Below are 15,867 nucleotides of genomic sequence, written 5' to 3' on the forward strand. Positions count from 1 at the left end.
GAAACTCGGTCAATTGGAGAGAACTCAAAGTAGAACCGCCTCACCTCAACATTGAGAGGAACAAGTTGAGGTGGCTCGGGCATCTGGTCCTTGGGCCTCCTGGACGCCTCCTTGGGGAGGTGTTTCTGGTATGTCCCACAGGGCGAAGGCCCGGGGAAGACCCAGGATAAACTGAGAGACTATGTCTCTCGGCTGGCCTGGGAACGCCTCTGGGTACCCCCAGAGGAGGTGGAGAAGGTGGCCGGGGAGAGGGAAGTCTGGGATATTTGCTTAGACTGCGACCCGGTCCGAGAAGAAGATGGATGGACGGATGGATATTTCTTAATATAGTTCCCATTAAAGAGCCATTTTCTGACGGAAACTCATGCAAATCCTCAAAATGTAAGCAATGCACGTGTGTAGCACCACCCTTAAGTGTAAAATTACATTAATGTGGTTGATCATAACTTCCCTTTTATAATTTACATACATTTTTGCCTCTTTGTTTATCAATTTGATTACCTACATTTTCATAATAGGCCCTGTGATGGACTCAACACCTGTCTAAGGTGAGGTTAAGACAATGGATGGAGTTTCATAATATTTGTATCACTCATAAGTGAGTCTTAGTATAGAATAACATATTAACAAATGCTTCTAATGATTTGGACATGAAAGGGAGAACAGAACACCAGTTTTCTTATGCAGCCCTCTGCAATAAAGTAATTTAGTATATTTGAAGAAAATAAAACCTCATTAGTCTTTAATTTGATTTAAAAAAATCCTCAGTAGAGTGTTACGTAAATCTGCTCAACTTTTCCTTTGTTCACATAAAAAAATGTTTAAAATGTGAACAAAATAAAGATAAATCAACTGTTTTTCTGAGTAAACTTTCTGATTTTTTTTGCACAAATATGTTTAAAACATAATTAAAACTCATAATAGGTGCAATTTTTATATGCATAATCACAGAAGCCTCTTTTTAGTTTTAATTTTTATTTATTTGAGGCCCATTTATCACAAAAGAACCAGAACCAACTTATTCAGAAGAAAACCAAACTCTAATCGCCAGCGGCTGGGGAGAGTTTATTTTCATTATCTTGGTACCTTTTTTCTTGGTTTGATCCTTTTAAAAAAGATCAGTCAGTTGGCACTGGAATCTCTTTCATCAAGCTTTGAAATGAAATGATGTAAAGATTAACAATGCCGACCATCAAAGACGGTCTTCAAAGGAAGGATGTTTTACTGTTTGGGAGCTGTGATGGGGTGAACATTATAAAAGGCAGTTGAGAGGGGAGAAATAATGGCCTCCAATCTCTCCAGGGTAGACACCTTTCTACAGTCACCTCTTTTTTCGTCTGATGGTTTTTTTTTCTGAAGTACGGGAGTCTCAGTACTAGAATCACTGCTGGACTCATAATTTAGCCACCACATAAATTATCCATCTCTCTCATTTCAAGAGAAGCAGAAAGGTCAGTAAGATGTTAGATGAAGAATTAGCGTACGCACAATGTTGCACAAATGTCAACACACACACACACGAAACAAACAACAATTTACATGATTCATGTGTGTCTACTTTATATTCCAGTGCGGGTAAGAATTGCCGAGGCAGAACTGATCAAATATTTGCAAGGATGGGGTCACAGGCAGAATCTGTGGGGAATCTTGGAAAGGCGAAGTCCTGAAGCAAATGTTTGGGTTGAGGAGACTGACGACTGTTGAAGCGCTAACGCTCAGCGCAACTCATCACACAACTCTCACCTCAAAGGGGTGTATGCGGTAGGATAAGACTCTATACTCCTCTAGTTCTTTTCTTCTTTTAATTTGTTCTCCATGTCCTCGTCCAGCAGCTGAGGGACAGCTGAGAAATTCTTGCGTCGGACAGATTTGATTGGCAAGATGCAAATACTGAATCTTGAGAAAGTAAAAAGACCGGTTTTCAAGAAATAATGTCTTATTATCTGTGTTGCAAGAAAAAGTTTTTCAATAGCAAAAAAAATCTCAGTTTAACAGAATATATCTTTGCGGCTAGAATTCCTGGTAGACCGTTTTTGTAACCCTATTTGTTTATTTAAAGCACTGTTTTTCTATTTCAAGAATTTTTTACTTTGTTTTTCCAGTGCAGTTATGTTGAGATCTACCATGAAAATTGTAGTTTTTGAGGTTTTAAATACATTTTACTGTTCAAAGTGGTATTTTGGTCCATTCATGCATTTAAGAGTAATCCTTTAAAAACCTGTGCTGTCTGCAGCAGCCCCTCCCATACCCACGAAAACGAGCAGGTGGAACCGTGCTGATGTCAGCACGATGTGACCCTCTCCCTCCAGGAAGAGTATGCTCTGATAGCTCCGCCCCCAGTCTAACACAACACTCAATTTCTCCACAGAGCTAGTGTTGATCAGTAAAAAAAACTTTCATTTTAGATGCAGAATGCGTCTTTCAATTGGGTCCTGTCTTCAATAAACTTCAGCTCAAACGGGTGTTTGTTACTTTAGACGCGGGGTTCCTTTAAGACCACCCCCACCCCATCGGGCACAGTCGTACAGAAGCCGGGTGTATTTCTGTATTGTCTATCGAGGGAAATAAACTCTCACTAACCAAATGTTTCCAGTCTGAATACACTCTAATGTCTCGTTTCCACTGAGCAGTCCAGGTGGTCTACATCTTGCATGTGCTTTGATGGTCCAACGCTCAATGGAAATGCTCACTTGAAATTCCTTGGCCATTCTAAACCAGCCAAGAGGGGACTGGTCTGGTCCATACCGCTCAATGTAAACGAGGCATAAGTTCCTGAAATAAATGACTAATTATCCATAAACACCTTCATTTCAGCAGAGGGTTATTATTTATTAGTCGCATGCTTTCAAACACCATCATCTTCTTTTTCCTGAAAGCCATGGAGGTTTTCTTTGTAATAACCCATCTATATTATGTATGTAATTATATGAGGTACCATAGAGATGAAGAGGAGTCTTTTCCGCCTTGTGCTTCTGGAGAGGTTTAGTAAAGGCAGCTCTCCGACAGAAACAAACTCTTGAGAGTTTTAAAGGTCAGTGAAATGACGCTGATCGGACAGATTAATTACACCAACAAAAGCCCACTTGCATTTTAATCTCTAAGAGGAAGTTTTAAAGCGTGTTTTTGAGGTAGCAGTTATATAAAAAAACCACTAATGTAAGGTTAAACATCAGATGTATAACGTTACATCAAATGACTCTGCTTGCACTGGATAAGGGCACGGAAAATGGCCCACAACAACAGATTATACTTCAAAGCTCCATCATGGATCTAACGCGCAGTGTGAAGAGCTGCTCTTTGATGTCATTGTCTATAAGTGTTTGTTAGCATGTTCCCAGGTTGATGTTTGTGGTGTACAGTCAAGCCTATGGGGGAAGTGACACTGCGAGGATCAAAAATGAATGCAAAAGGCACATTGTTCTGGTGAGGTTCATGACTCGAGATGGGAGGATTTCTGTTGACTACCAACAACTACCTTATGTTGCAATGATTACATGAAACAGGATTATGCATTTGGTTGCTTTTAGGTCAAGTAGCAAGTCAGCTGTGCAGCTCCTATCCCTTTGTGAGTCATGTTTCCAACAAACCCTATAAAGAAGGTTTATTAGTAAAGAGTCAAGAGGTGTTACCTAAACCAACAAATTTGTCACTTTATTACATCTTTTGAGATAGGTTATGATGCTTTCACACCAGATTTAGTGTTAAGTCAATGTACAGACACGATTTGAGATCCTGCAGTCCGGTTTAATCAGGGACTCAACTTTGGGCAAATGGCATTTTAAGTGACTCGAACAAACAGTATAAAGAAAAATCCAATACGGCTGCTCAATTTGGGGATTTTCATCGAGAACTTCCATCCATTTTCTTACCAGCTGGGGTGGCAGGGTTGCCGGAGACTGCCCTGGTTACTGTTGGGTGAAGACAGGACACACCCTGAACAGGTTGTCAGTCTTCACAGATTGCGGCCGCTATGCTAGCCAGCTCCCCAGTGGATAGTATAGTGAGCTAGTGAGCGCCACTCCCCCCAGGGTCTGGCAGAGAAAGCAAAGTCTGCCGCCCAGTCCGCCGGTCCCTGGGCAACGGAGCTTGCTATACTGCCCCGCCGACGATGGGCTGCACCGCAGATGGACATGGACTTGTGATGTTTTTCTTATTGTAACTCTTCCGCTTTCCTTGGCTTGTTTACATTAAAAATGGGGACATCTGGGCCCCACAAGACAGTGCGCTGAACTTTTTTCTATCATTGATTTTTGAGTTTCACTAATGTCCATGGCAGACATAAAATCCTGTTCACCTTTGTCCACATTTGTCATGGAAGGAATCACACATCAATATGTGGTTGGAGTCATCTGGACCCCAAAGGTAGCGGAAGGGTTTTATTCGAGACAATAATAAAAATATCACCTAGTTTCATTTTTTTTTCCTGAATTGGCATCCTGAATTGATACTTTGTTTACATATCCTGAACAATAACGACTTAAATGTAAAAAATCACAAAATGAAGTACTAATATTTGATTTAATATTCATGTCTTTCGTATGTGACCATGGTCTAAGCGGGATGCTGCCCTTCAAGGCGTCCATCATCAGAAATTAATGGAGTTCGCGGAAGCAGTTGTCCAATTTAGTCTATTAATTTCTGATATTGGACCTCGTCTGGTATTATCCCTTACAATAAAGCCCTCATTAGCCAGACATAAAGACAACATGAGTAAACAGACTGGAGCGGGAAAATATTAAACATGTAATAATTCATTTAAAACACACAGTTAAAGAAGACTTAATCACATTAATAGCATTGGATTATGGTGATTTGTTTACCGTGGCACATCAAATTGAGATAAAGTCTTCATGTGCGTAACAGTTCCCTAATTTGCCAAAATAACAAGATACTGACTACACCAGATTATAATGACATTAAATCTGCTAAAAATACCATCAAGCTGAATTCAGTCAAGTCAGGGACGAGGAAAGAACAATGAGCAGCTGGATATTCTGTGTATCCAAACACTCGTCTTCTGTTTTGGCAGAGGCTAAATTAAACCGCATGGTTTTATTCTGAACGCGGCCAAGCAGCTCTGCTCGAGTGTTGCACGTCTGACTGAGATCTGCTGGAGTTGAACAAAATAGTTTCCAATGAGGAATCCAGTCCAACATTTAAAGAGTATAGAGTGTCATTAGCATACAAACTAGATTAAAAAAAGGCAATATTCCTTCTTTTATTTTAAAGGGGCCATACCATGACAAATCTACTTTTTGACCCTTTAAGTGTATTATACTGTTCATCCCTCACCCCAAAGCGGTATTTTGATACATTCACGCATTTCTGAGTAATCTTTTAAAAACCTGCGCTCTCAACAGAGCCCCTCCCATACCCATGAAAACGAGCAGGTTCTCACGATCTGATGTCACAACGCAGGAAGAGTCTGCTCCTCCCCCAGGCTAGCACAATCAAAGCTAGCAGTTCGAGCTAGTGGCGATCAGCTAGCTTCACGAGTACACCTCGCCCCCCCCTTCTGGCTCATGCGCAGCTGTCTGTGTTGCGAACTGGTGCAGCTGGCCGAGAAACGCTCCTTCTTTAGCGTTTAAACTTCATACGGTAGCATTGGATGGGGGATATTGGGAACACAGGAGAAGAAAGGGAGCAGACTATTTCCTGGAGGAAATGTGAGCGACAAATTTAGAGTTTAAACGTGGAATATTGAGCAACGGCAGAAAGTTAAATGGATCCACATGAAAGCGAAGAAGATTTTTGGTACAGAGATTATACGTCATTATTTCAATGAATCCGGAAATGTTCATCTGGTGTTGTTGTCTGCATTTGTGACCAAATTGCACCGCAAAATGAAACCATTACAGTGTTAAAGGGTTAAGGTCCTTTACAATACAAGTGAAGAAAAACAGACGAGTATGCAGAAAAAGCCAAAACGCAAACATGAAAAATATCTTCCACACTCACCGTCAGGAATAACAAATTAATTATATCCATTTAATTGAGTGTAATTTTTCATAGTTTTTGGCTCTTTCAGATAACTTTTCAGTTTCCTTTTAGAAAATCTTTGTATTTTAAAGTTTATTCAGCATTTCTCAACTTTTTTCTTCAGTCCTAACAGAGACATAACACATTAAAAACCCTGCATATTACCTCTAATGAATGAATTGCAGGGGGAACATGGGGTTAAGTGCCTCGCTCAAGGACACGTGCGTCAAATTCAGGAGTCAAAATATTCTATCAAACAGACGACTATTGTACCCCCGAAGTGAGGATTAGAGAAAGGAAAATATGACTTTGAAGGCTGAATATGATTTTGTAGCAGTAATGTTGGCCTGCAGTAGGAATAAAACATTTACCTGCTCATACAGACGAGCAGTGACACATCACTATGACCGAAGGCGGTGAAAACGCAGCAGCTATAGTCAGGCAAGAAAACATTCCAGCTCCCCTTTGGTCGGCTCATTGTGGGCTTGAACGTTCAGAGAAAACACCATGTTCATCACATGTTTTTCTACTAAAATTAAAAAAGAAACTATTTTACTGACTACAAAATGAGTCCATTCTGAATTTTCAGAGGGTGAACTCTTCATTGCCCTTCAGTGTGCTGAGCCCAGAGCATAACAGAACGGTGGAGCATCGCTGTAAACCTCAGATGCACCTCTGTGCTGATGCCAGTGGAGAAGCCAACACAGTGGAAAACAATTCTCCTAACAACAGGCCTGCTGCCACTCAGCTGAGTATGTGATGCCACTTCGGTGTCCTTAAGGGGAGCAGCTGTGGTTTAATGAAGACATGTTTTCCTCTGATATGTGGCACCGCCGATACACTAACGACGGACCCAACAGAGGAAATGAACTGTCGACAGCGAAGGATCTGAAGACGCGTCTTTCCTTTCCATAATTAACTGAGCTCGTGAGTATAAATAATCGAGTGGGGAAATCTGCAACATAATGACTGCATTACATTTGAGTAATTCATAGTGAGAACACTTGAAAAGAATACAATGCAGGCTCTGAGGGATCTGCATGGAATTGTATTTATTTCTGAACTCACATCATCAACGTCCTGAATAATACTTGAAGTCAACCCTCAACTTCAAAAATTATAAGATGCCATCATTTATTTGTTTGTCTTCTTCTAATTTGTGCAGTTAGCACCAAATATATGTTATATAAATGTTGCTATTCTCTATATTCTGTTTGGAATGGATTTAGAAGGGTTATATAAATGTGCTTTCAGACAATCAAACTTTAGTTGATGCTACCATGAAAAATCTACTTTTTGAGCTTTTAAATGTACTATAATGTTCAATCCTCACTATAAACAACCCCAATCCAGTAGTTTGATCCGTTTACACATTTCTGAGGAATCCTCTAAAAACCTGCGTGCTCGACAGCAGCCCCTCCCATACCTATGAAAGTTCCTCACATGCTTACATCATAAGTTGAGAACAGCCCCCTCCAGTAGGAGTCTGCTCCGCCTCCAGGCTAACACAAACACTTTCTTAGTGAAGCTAAAGGTGATCAGCTAGCCTCGTGATCCCCCCACACCCCCGGCTCATGTTTAGTCGTGCAGACTATAGCCAGTTTAGCGATGGAAAAAAAAACGCTCAACCAGTTTAGTGTTCAAACTTTGAGAAGAAACTTCTGGTGAGGAATCTGCACGACATGTTTTCCGAGGGATCCTGAATGTATCTGAGAATGGAGTAAGCAGATGGGAGATGAGAAGACGGCAGGGGAAAGGGAGCTGACTATTTCCTGGTGCAGAAATGGAGAAGACTATTTCCTGGTAGACAAAGGGAGCAGACTATTTCCTGGTAAACAAAGGAAGCAGACTATTTCCTGGAGGAGAAAGAGAGTGGACTACTTCCTAGTGTAGGAAGGGAGCAGACTATTTTCTGGAGAAGAAAGGAAGCAGACTATTTCCTGGGGGAGAAAGGGGGAAGACTATTTCCTGGTGGTGAAATAGAGAAAACTATTTCCTGAAGGAGAACGGGAGCAGACTATTTCCTGGGGTAGAAAGGGGGAAGACTATTTCCTGGTGGTGAAATGGAGAAAACTATTTCCTGGTAGAGAAAAGGGGGGGAGACTATTTGGTGGGGGAGAACGACTATTTCCTGATGGACAAAGTGAGTGACAAATTTGGAGGACTGGTTTGATTGTGGATCATTGAGCAAAGGACAGAAAGGTACCGTGAAAAGGATTTTTGACATGGAGATTGATAATGATTCAAAGAGAAAAGAAACGTTCACAGTCAGTGCTAATCAGAACAAGGTTCTCATAATTTCAGTAAATCCTGAAATATTTGTCTGGTGGTGTTGTCTACATTTTTGCACGAAATTTACAGCAAAATGAACCTATTAACCTTCACCATAATCACCTTCATTCTGTCTGTGCCAAATTTTGAGGATAAACGCCTGGCAACACAGTATGTATATTGCATATTATGAGACATAATTTCTTTATTCTTACATTTACAATAATTTTTCTTTGTTTGTTTGCTTTTTTAATCAACACATTTTAAAATATATCTGTGTTGTATTGTCCACAACCAATGCTTGAAATAAACCAATAAATGAAATCAACATAAAAAGGAAAAATCTGAATTGAAAACACTGTGGGCTTGTGGGAATTTAAATTTCTCTATATGTAAGAAATAACTTGGATTGTTATTCTTGGTTTAAAAAAATACCTAATCTTATCCCAATGAAAGATCAAGTATTCTCAGCTTAAGAGGTGAAAACTGCAGCTTTTTACTTTGAAAACTCCCTTCATTAAAATTCCTGCACTGTTTTGATACATGCATGAATTTCAAATCAAATTTCTAACTTTGTTTTTTTTGTGCTTCTATGAGTCAAGGCTGCAGCTCCTAGTTAAGTCAAACCGGAGCATGGTTGGCTAAAGTTAGCCTGGTGCAATATCTGTGTGGGTGGACATTAATAATGAATTATAATATCACTTCCATTTCACTGACTACACATCAATCAGGCAGCTGAGGTGCTGACTTTAGCTGCCGCCTAGTCCCATCTGTGATGTGAGCGTTAGCAGCAGAACTAATGCTCACAAACAGAATCTCCGGTCTGCTGGTTTCTTGTCTCTCAAACTGGCTCCATGACAGCAAATAACAAGTTTGCCCCCTTGATAGTCGGTCGTATTCAGACGGGGGTTTGGTGAATGGGTGAGTTATAACGCAGAGCCGAGGCTGTGTTCTTTAATGGACACTAAACAGTTAGCTTGATGCGGGCTTTAGATGCAGACATAAAAGGATTATTTTCTGCTTTGTGAAAGGAAAGTGACGATGCATTGATGGCAAAGAGAGCAAGGAACAAGTCCTTGTTCCAATGGGGAATTTTAGCGTTCGACTCCGACAGGCAGACGCCCATTAAATACAACAAATACAACTGCCACCGTGTGATGGGGAGGCATCAGCAGAACCTTCAGGATTTCATAGCGCTGCCTGCCTTTTCTTTTAACCGTAGGCGTGGTCATGAATGTAGACGTGCAGAATTACTTCTCAACTAAAGAACAGAGGGGGTCCAAAGAATCACAAAAGGGGATGAAAGTTTTCCAATCAACTTCAAAAACCTTAACAACAAAATAATTCGATCGAGAGGAATCATCGCAGGATAGTAATCGTGTTTTAATAGAGAGAAATCAGGCTGGGAAATGTGTGCTAAAGTGGGTGCTAGCGAGTAGCATGCTAGTTTGGTATGTCGTTGATGTTTAAATATCTTATTTTAATAATGTTCTAAAACATGGCTGATGTTATTCACGCATATTTACGTGGGATCAGAACAAAAACTGATGGAAATTCATGTTGAGCTCATGTAAAATGCCCATTGCTGCATTTCCCACACGTATTGTAAGTGAAGTTTTGGCATATAAGGAAGATAGACTTCCTCTCAGGCATGCAGGATTTTCATCGTCACTCTTCACATCATTAGTCGGTATGCACTGGGAGCCGATAACTGAAGTACTCACTTTCTTCACAGCCAATCACAATTAAATTCTGCCTTTAAATTCAGTAAAGTTGATTTTTTTCGCATTCCAGACATTGGTCAAATGTCCTGGTCCAAGTGTTCCTCCAGCCTTCCTCCGCCTTGTTCTCCTCCAAAGTTGTGCGGTTCTGCCTTGAACTGGGGGGTCTCTTTACTTGGCCCAAAGTCTTCGTTAGTAAGCAACATTTCTCCAGCCCAGAGCCCAACCTCCAAAATACTTTATTTTCATGCTAAATGTTTCACAAATATCTTCACAATTTAAATTTTCAATTTCACTTTCGAGCTCTCTCCTTATTGAAGTGCATTCAAGGCTAAATTTTGTTGTTGGTTGCACATATTTTTTTAAAAAGAAAGTGAATATCCGCACTTAATTTTCACAATACAGTGTTGAACATTTTTCTTGGCCGCACAGGCCGGAGGAAGCCCAGCTAGAATATGCAGTGTTCACTTCCTGCCCAGTGACATAAACACTGAAGAGAGCTGTCAATGCAAAAGGAATAAATTACAGCCCGAGGAGGTCCGAACACTAAGTAGTTTGTCTAAGTAGTGTTACCGTAGTGTGACGTCATCACCAGTCACAAGCCCCGTACTGATCGTGCAGGCCGCAGACTTGTGGTACTTACACAGGCTGCCAACGGGCTATGGCGCCCAGCTGTTGCCCAGTTTTGTAATTGCATTTACCGCTCCGACCACTGACTGATGTCAAGCTTTAGAGAACATTTGTCGAAAATTGTAACTATTTCTTAACACCTTTCAATAAAAATGCAGCTGTCACCTCCCGATTACAGATGCCGCTGTGTGGCCACCTGCCGGATTCGCTGAAAAACCTTCATTTAGATCGCTGCACTGCGGCATTTTGGGATATGTGAGCATAGTCTAACTAAGAAAAACAGGTATAACTATATATGTTGATTCAAAAGAACTTTAGAATGAAGTTTTAGGAGTTGATTTGACAGATTTATACATCCATTTAGCGCTGCACGGCTAGCACTCACAACATGAAGACCCCAGTTTTATTCCCAGCTGAAACCTTTCTATGTAGAGCTCTTCCGATGCATGCGTGGGATTTCTCCAGACACTACAGACCTCCCACAGTCCAAAAACATGCTTCATAGGTTGATTGATTACTATAAATTGTCTCAAAGTGTGACTGTGGGTGTGTATGGCTGTGGGAAAGGGAGTTATGAGAATAGATGGAGATCAGACTCACCACTTTGAAGTCCCCTGGTCTGCACTCTGTGCCGTGGAAGTGGCAGGACAGCAGCATGTCTCTAATGTCGTGACCTGTGCGGTCGTAGAATTCCCTCATGTTGAAGGGCCGCGGTTTAAAATTGTGAAAGTCCGCCTTGACCTTCAGACTCTCCAGAACGCTCTCCTCCACAAGGTGCACGTCTCTTATTTCATATCTAACAAAAGAAATGAGGGGTTAGAGGAATTTCTTTCGACGGTAGTTTATTGTGTGTAAAAACATTTTTTTCAAATGGGGGAAAAAAAGCCAGACAATAACAGCATTTGTTGCTTCTCTGAAATAAGTGCAGAAGTTTATTGTGTTGTATGTAATAAAGCTCAGACACAACCCCATAAACCTTGCTGGACAGTGGCTGGTTTAACAGCAGCTCCAGGCTAGAGCTTTGAATTCAAGTCCCACTTTTCAGGCTTCAAGAAAGAAGCGTTTCTGTTTGACTGTTGTTTTGGCCACGAGACGCCTGCTTAAATTTTCATGCGAGTTCTTAAACTGAATAACACCTTCAAACCTAAGACGCAATGAATTATTAAAGAAAGGGGAATATTAAAACGAAAGGGAATTTTTAGCAGCAGGGAAATCACAAGCGCCAGCTGAACAATGGAGTTAGCAGCCCACAGCAGAACAAAACAAGTACCGAGGAGCCCGTTTATGCCGTGTGAGGGGTGAGCTGCATCCTCAGGGTAACAGAGACAGACCAACTCGCACATCTTTTGAAGCGCTAAACTTGTGTGAACGTCTGAACTGGAGGAACCGCCACAAGAGCACGCAACCTCCACATCATCACCAAGATGTATCTTTTTTTATTTGCCAGGCAACAGTTAAATGATAAATGCTGTTTTTTTTATTTGAGTTAAAAGCAGAGAAAGATGGTGAGCTTATTTAATTTCCATGATCAAAAATCCATGTCATATTATTACGCTGTCGTGTAATTATATCATTGAGCTGTCAGCGAAAGGCACTCAAAGCTAATTGGTAGATATCCAAACATCCTGATGCTGCAGAGGCCGTCAACATTCAGGCATGGCCCCATACAAACGGCTGCATTTTAATGGGCATGTACACACACTTCTGTGACATGGGCTATAATGAGGGATGATGTGCTGCAGCGATGTGCCACAACAAAAAACACATTACTGATGCTTGGTAAAGCACCGTGTCAACTGCCTGTGTCGCGCATTAGTTTTGCATGCTGCTGCAGACCAGATGATAATGGCAACACAGACTCAGTGACGATGTGAGGGGATAGAGATGAGGGTCTGCAGCTGAACACATGAAGAAGTCTGGCCCTTTGAGTTTAGGAAAAGATATAGATTTCTTTTGCCATCAAAATGTGGAAATGTGATGTTTTTGAATTATTTGTGGACATTTACTGACACCAAACCTGTATCGATTGCCGTCCGAGTTTAGCCACAGATAACGTAAAGAGTATCCAACTTCCTCAATCCCTGATCATGTCAAGACTTCATGTTTGTCCTTAAGTGTTCCATCTTCTGGCAGGATGTGTCGAGTGTACAGAGTACTAGTGCAAATACTGGATCATGTGCAGCCTCTTAAACTGTTTAATAGCCTAACAAACTGGAAATACATACATTGATAATCCTTATCAATGTTTTATTTTCCTTGTAATATTGAGGCAACTCACATTTCAATTAGATTTTGAAACAAATATCAATGAATCCCAGATCTGCATTTATTTTAGAAATGTTTCTCTTTACTGTGAGATACTAGACCAGAGGTCTTCAACATGTGGCTCTTTTATCTCTCTTTAGTGGCTCTCTGGCTGAAGAAAAATAAAATAATGGTAATTTTCAAATAAAATTAGAGTCCTATTTTAGCTACATCCTAACATTTTTAGCTAGTTTGTTGTCTACTGGGGGTTTTAGGCTAATTTAGGGTTTAGCTTCTATTTTAGCAACAGGCTAACACTTTTCACTAATTAGTTTATTGAGGAATTTTATTCTAATTTGGATTTTAGCCAATATTTTAGCCAAATCCTGGTGTTTTCAGCTAATTTGTTGTCTACTCAAGTTTGTTTTTTATAATTTAGAATCTAGCTTCTATTTTAGCAACATGCTAACATTTTTGACTAGTATACTGGTGAATTTTAGGCTAATTTGGAGTATAGCTAGTAATTAAGCAACAAGCTAGCCTTTTTTAGGTTAATTTGCCCTCTAATTAGTTTGTTTATGCTTATTTGGAGTGTAGCTAATATTTTAGCAATATATGCTAACATTTTTGGCTAATTTGTTATCTACTTAGGTTTTTAGGCTAATTTAGATTATCTTTTCTTTTAGCAACATGCTAACACTTTTTGCTGATTTAATTTACTAAGGAATTGTATTCTAATTTGGAGTTCATAGTGAAAGGGAAGAATCTTCCTGTCACTTTAAAGGAAGTCGATTATTGATTATTTAAAATTCATAAAGCGATACTGAATCGTTTATGGATCTTAATCGATGCGTCTAAAATTTGATTTCCCCCCCCCCCAACACTAGTATCTACCCAATGAACATTGTTTAAATGCAGAAAGTTTTTCTATATTAGATTTTGTTGTTTTTCTGACGTTCATGTGTGTTTTTTGAGTCAGACAGTCAAATTTTTCCAACTGTTCCAAAACCACATGAACGGAGCTTTTCTTTAAGTTTATGTTTTTCCTGGGGGAGATCAACCCATCAGCGCAATTTACACTAAAATGAGAACAAAAATCACAGTTTTAAGATCAAATTTATTAAATTGTCAGTTTAAAAAAATTATATATTGAATTCTGACAAAATTAAAGCCTGTTTTCTGTCCAGATTTCAATATTTCTTTTCTCTCTTGTGGGGTGGGACTACAAAAAAATTCCAAGCATTTGCTGGTAACATCCTTGCATCAAATTTTAGAACTTTTAGTGGCCCAAGAGCCAAAACGTTTCCTCACCTTTGGACTAGAACCCACTGCTGAACTTTAGCTCTCAGTCTTGAGATTATTTCTGTCAAGTGTCATAAATGTGGATTCAAAGTATAATATTCTACCATTTTAGACCTTTTATTTGATCTTTTGTCTCAAAACATTTGTTAAAAAATGTTTTTTTTTTCAATTATATAATTGATTTTTCACCTTTTATTTTTGATAATGTGAGTTTTTCTTGCAAATATTAAATACTATTTGAACAAAATTGTGGTAATGCAATAAATAGGTTCTGAATACGTATGACAGATAACTTGTTTTAAGACATTTCTGAATGCATCTGTTGTTTTATATCATTTTAAGAACCCAAGCAACAATAAATATCAATAAAAACACATTTTTCTACTTCTTATTATATTGGATGAGTAATACAGCCAATCAGTGGTTTCAAAAATATGTTTCCAACCATTCGGTTGAGTAGGCAGTTAAAGGGTTAAGAAGCTTTTAGAATAAAGGTTGGCGGGTAACTGAACCGGCTTTACACCCGGCATTATCGGTGACTCTGGGAAATTTGCTTTGGTTTCACAGAGCTCTCTGAAGTCTGGCCGTGCCGCGCCGCGCTAAAAAGAGGGCAGAATAGCTGTAAATGCTCCTGCTGTCTCCCCTCACTGTGATCTCACACCACGCTATTATTAAAAATGTCACCATTTTAATGGACTCACCAAAGAGCAGATTGCTACTAGCTTTTTTTTTTTCTTTTTTTTAACACCACCTCAAATAAAAAGCTTTCTGAAAATTCCTCATATGAATGTACCCTTATGCAAGTCTGGCCTTTTATTGATCCTTGGTGAAAAATACTATCAAAACACCTCGTCTGTTTTCATGGATTTTATGAATAAGAATGAGCTTCAGGAGCTTGCTTTATTAAATCCAGGCTGGGTGACTTTAAATGCGTTTTTAAAGACATTTAGTTATTAAATCTCTCCAAAACCCAGAAGTATCCCTTCATTTCCATTTGCTTGAGGGTAAAAGGATGTCGGACTTTCCAAACCAAATCCATGCTAATCTGTGGAAATAACTAACCTCATCTAAGATGAAAAACATGAATGGATTTTTGTAGGTTTTGCATCTGAGATAGAAAAAACTAAACACAACAATGACACCTCATTGAGTCCATAAGCAAAATTAAATATATATATATATATATATATATATATATATATATATATAGTTTAAAATTCAATATAGATAAAATCTTTCTTTTATGGTCATAATTGACTTGAAAAAACAAAATACAAATGTGAAAAATAAAAAAATCTTTACTAATCTGTTTTTTTTAAGACAAACTTCAATGAGAATTATGGTTTTAACATGTTTTTGTTGCATTTTTTTCAAGATGGAGGACATATATAAATGATTTAACCTTAAAACTGTGTACCTGAGCATTTATTTATTTATTTTAATGGTGATGGTTCAGGAGCAGATAAAAACCTGCAGGTTGAAAGAGCTCACAGTTTTCATACAATCTCCCTGCTCTTTTCCAATTCTCATGCATCAACTTCCAGACTAATAGATCCATCAACGTCCTCATTTTCCTTATCTGAGATGGTATCTGACTCAATTCTGTACAACCAGGTAGCTCCGATGTTGCATTCCGTTTTTTGTTTTGTTTGTCTTGCTTTAGCTTGGGTTGTGAGGAGCTGTAAGCTAGCAGGAGAGAGTGTAGACCAGAGGTCGCAAC

At 39.4% G+C, this 15,867-nt stretch overlaps 1 protein-coding gene and 1 long non-coding RNA gene across 3 annotated transcripts in view; one reads left to right on the forward strand and one right to left on the reverse strand.

Moving 5' to 3' along the window:
* Positions 1-15,867, reverse strand: part of LOC112159376 (acid-sensing ion channel 1) — a 71,618-nt gene that overhangs the window by 50,894 nt on the left and 4,857 nt on the right. For both annotated transcript variants that reach the window (XM_024293417.2, XM_024293418.2), the window contains exon 2: positions 11,202-11,397. In XM_024293417.2, coding sequence (XP_024149185.1) covers positions 11,202-11,397 — 196 coding nt within the window. The remainder of the gene's footprint in view (positions 1-11,201; positions 11,398-15,867) is intronic.
* On the forward strand, positions 6,171-7,116 carry LOC118598957. Its single transcript, XR_004948197.1, has 2 exons — positions 6,171-6,731; positions 6,840-7,116. It is a non-coding gene; the product is annotated as an uncharacterized LOC118598957 (long non-coding RNA).

The sequence above is a fragment of the Oryzias melastigma genome, linkage group LG7 (assembly GCF_002922805.2).
Source record: "Oryzias melastigma strain HK-1 linkage group LG7, ASM292280v2, whole genome shotgun sequence".
Taxonomy (NCBI): Eukaryota; Metazoa; Chordata; class Actinopteri; order Beloniformes; family Adrianichthyidae; genus Oryzias; species Oryzias melastigma.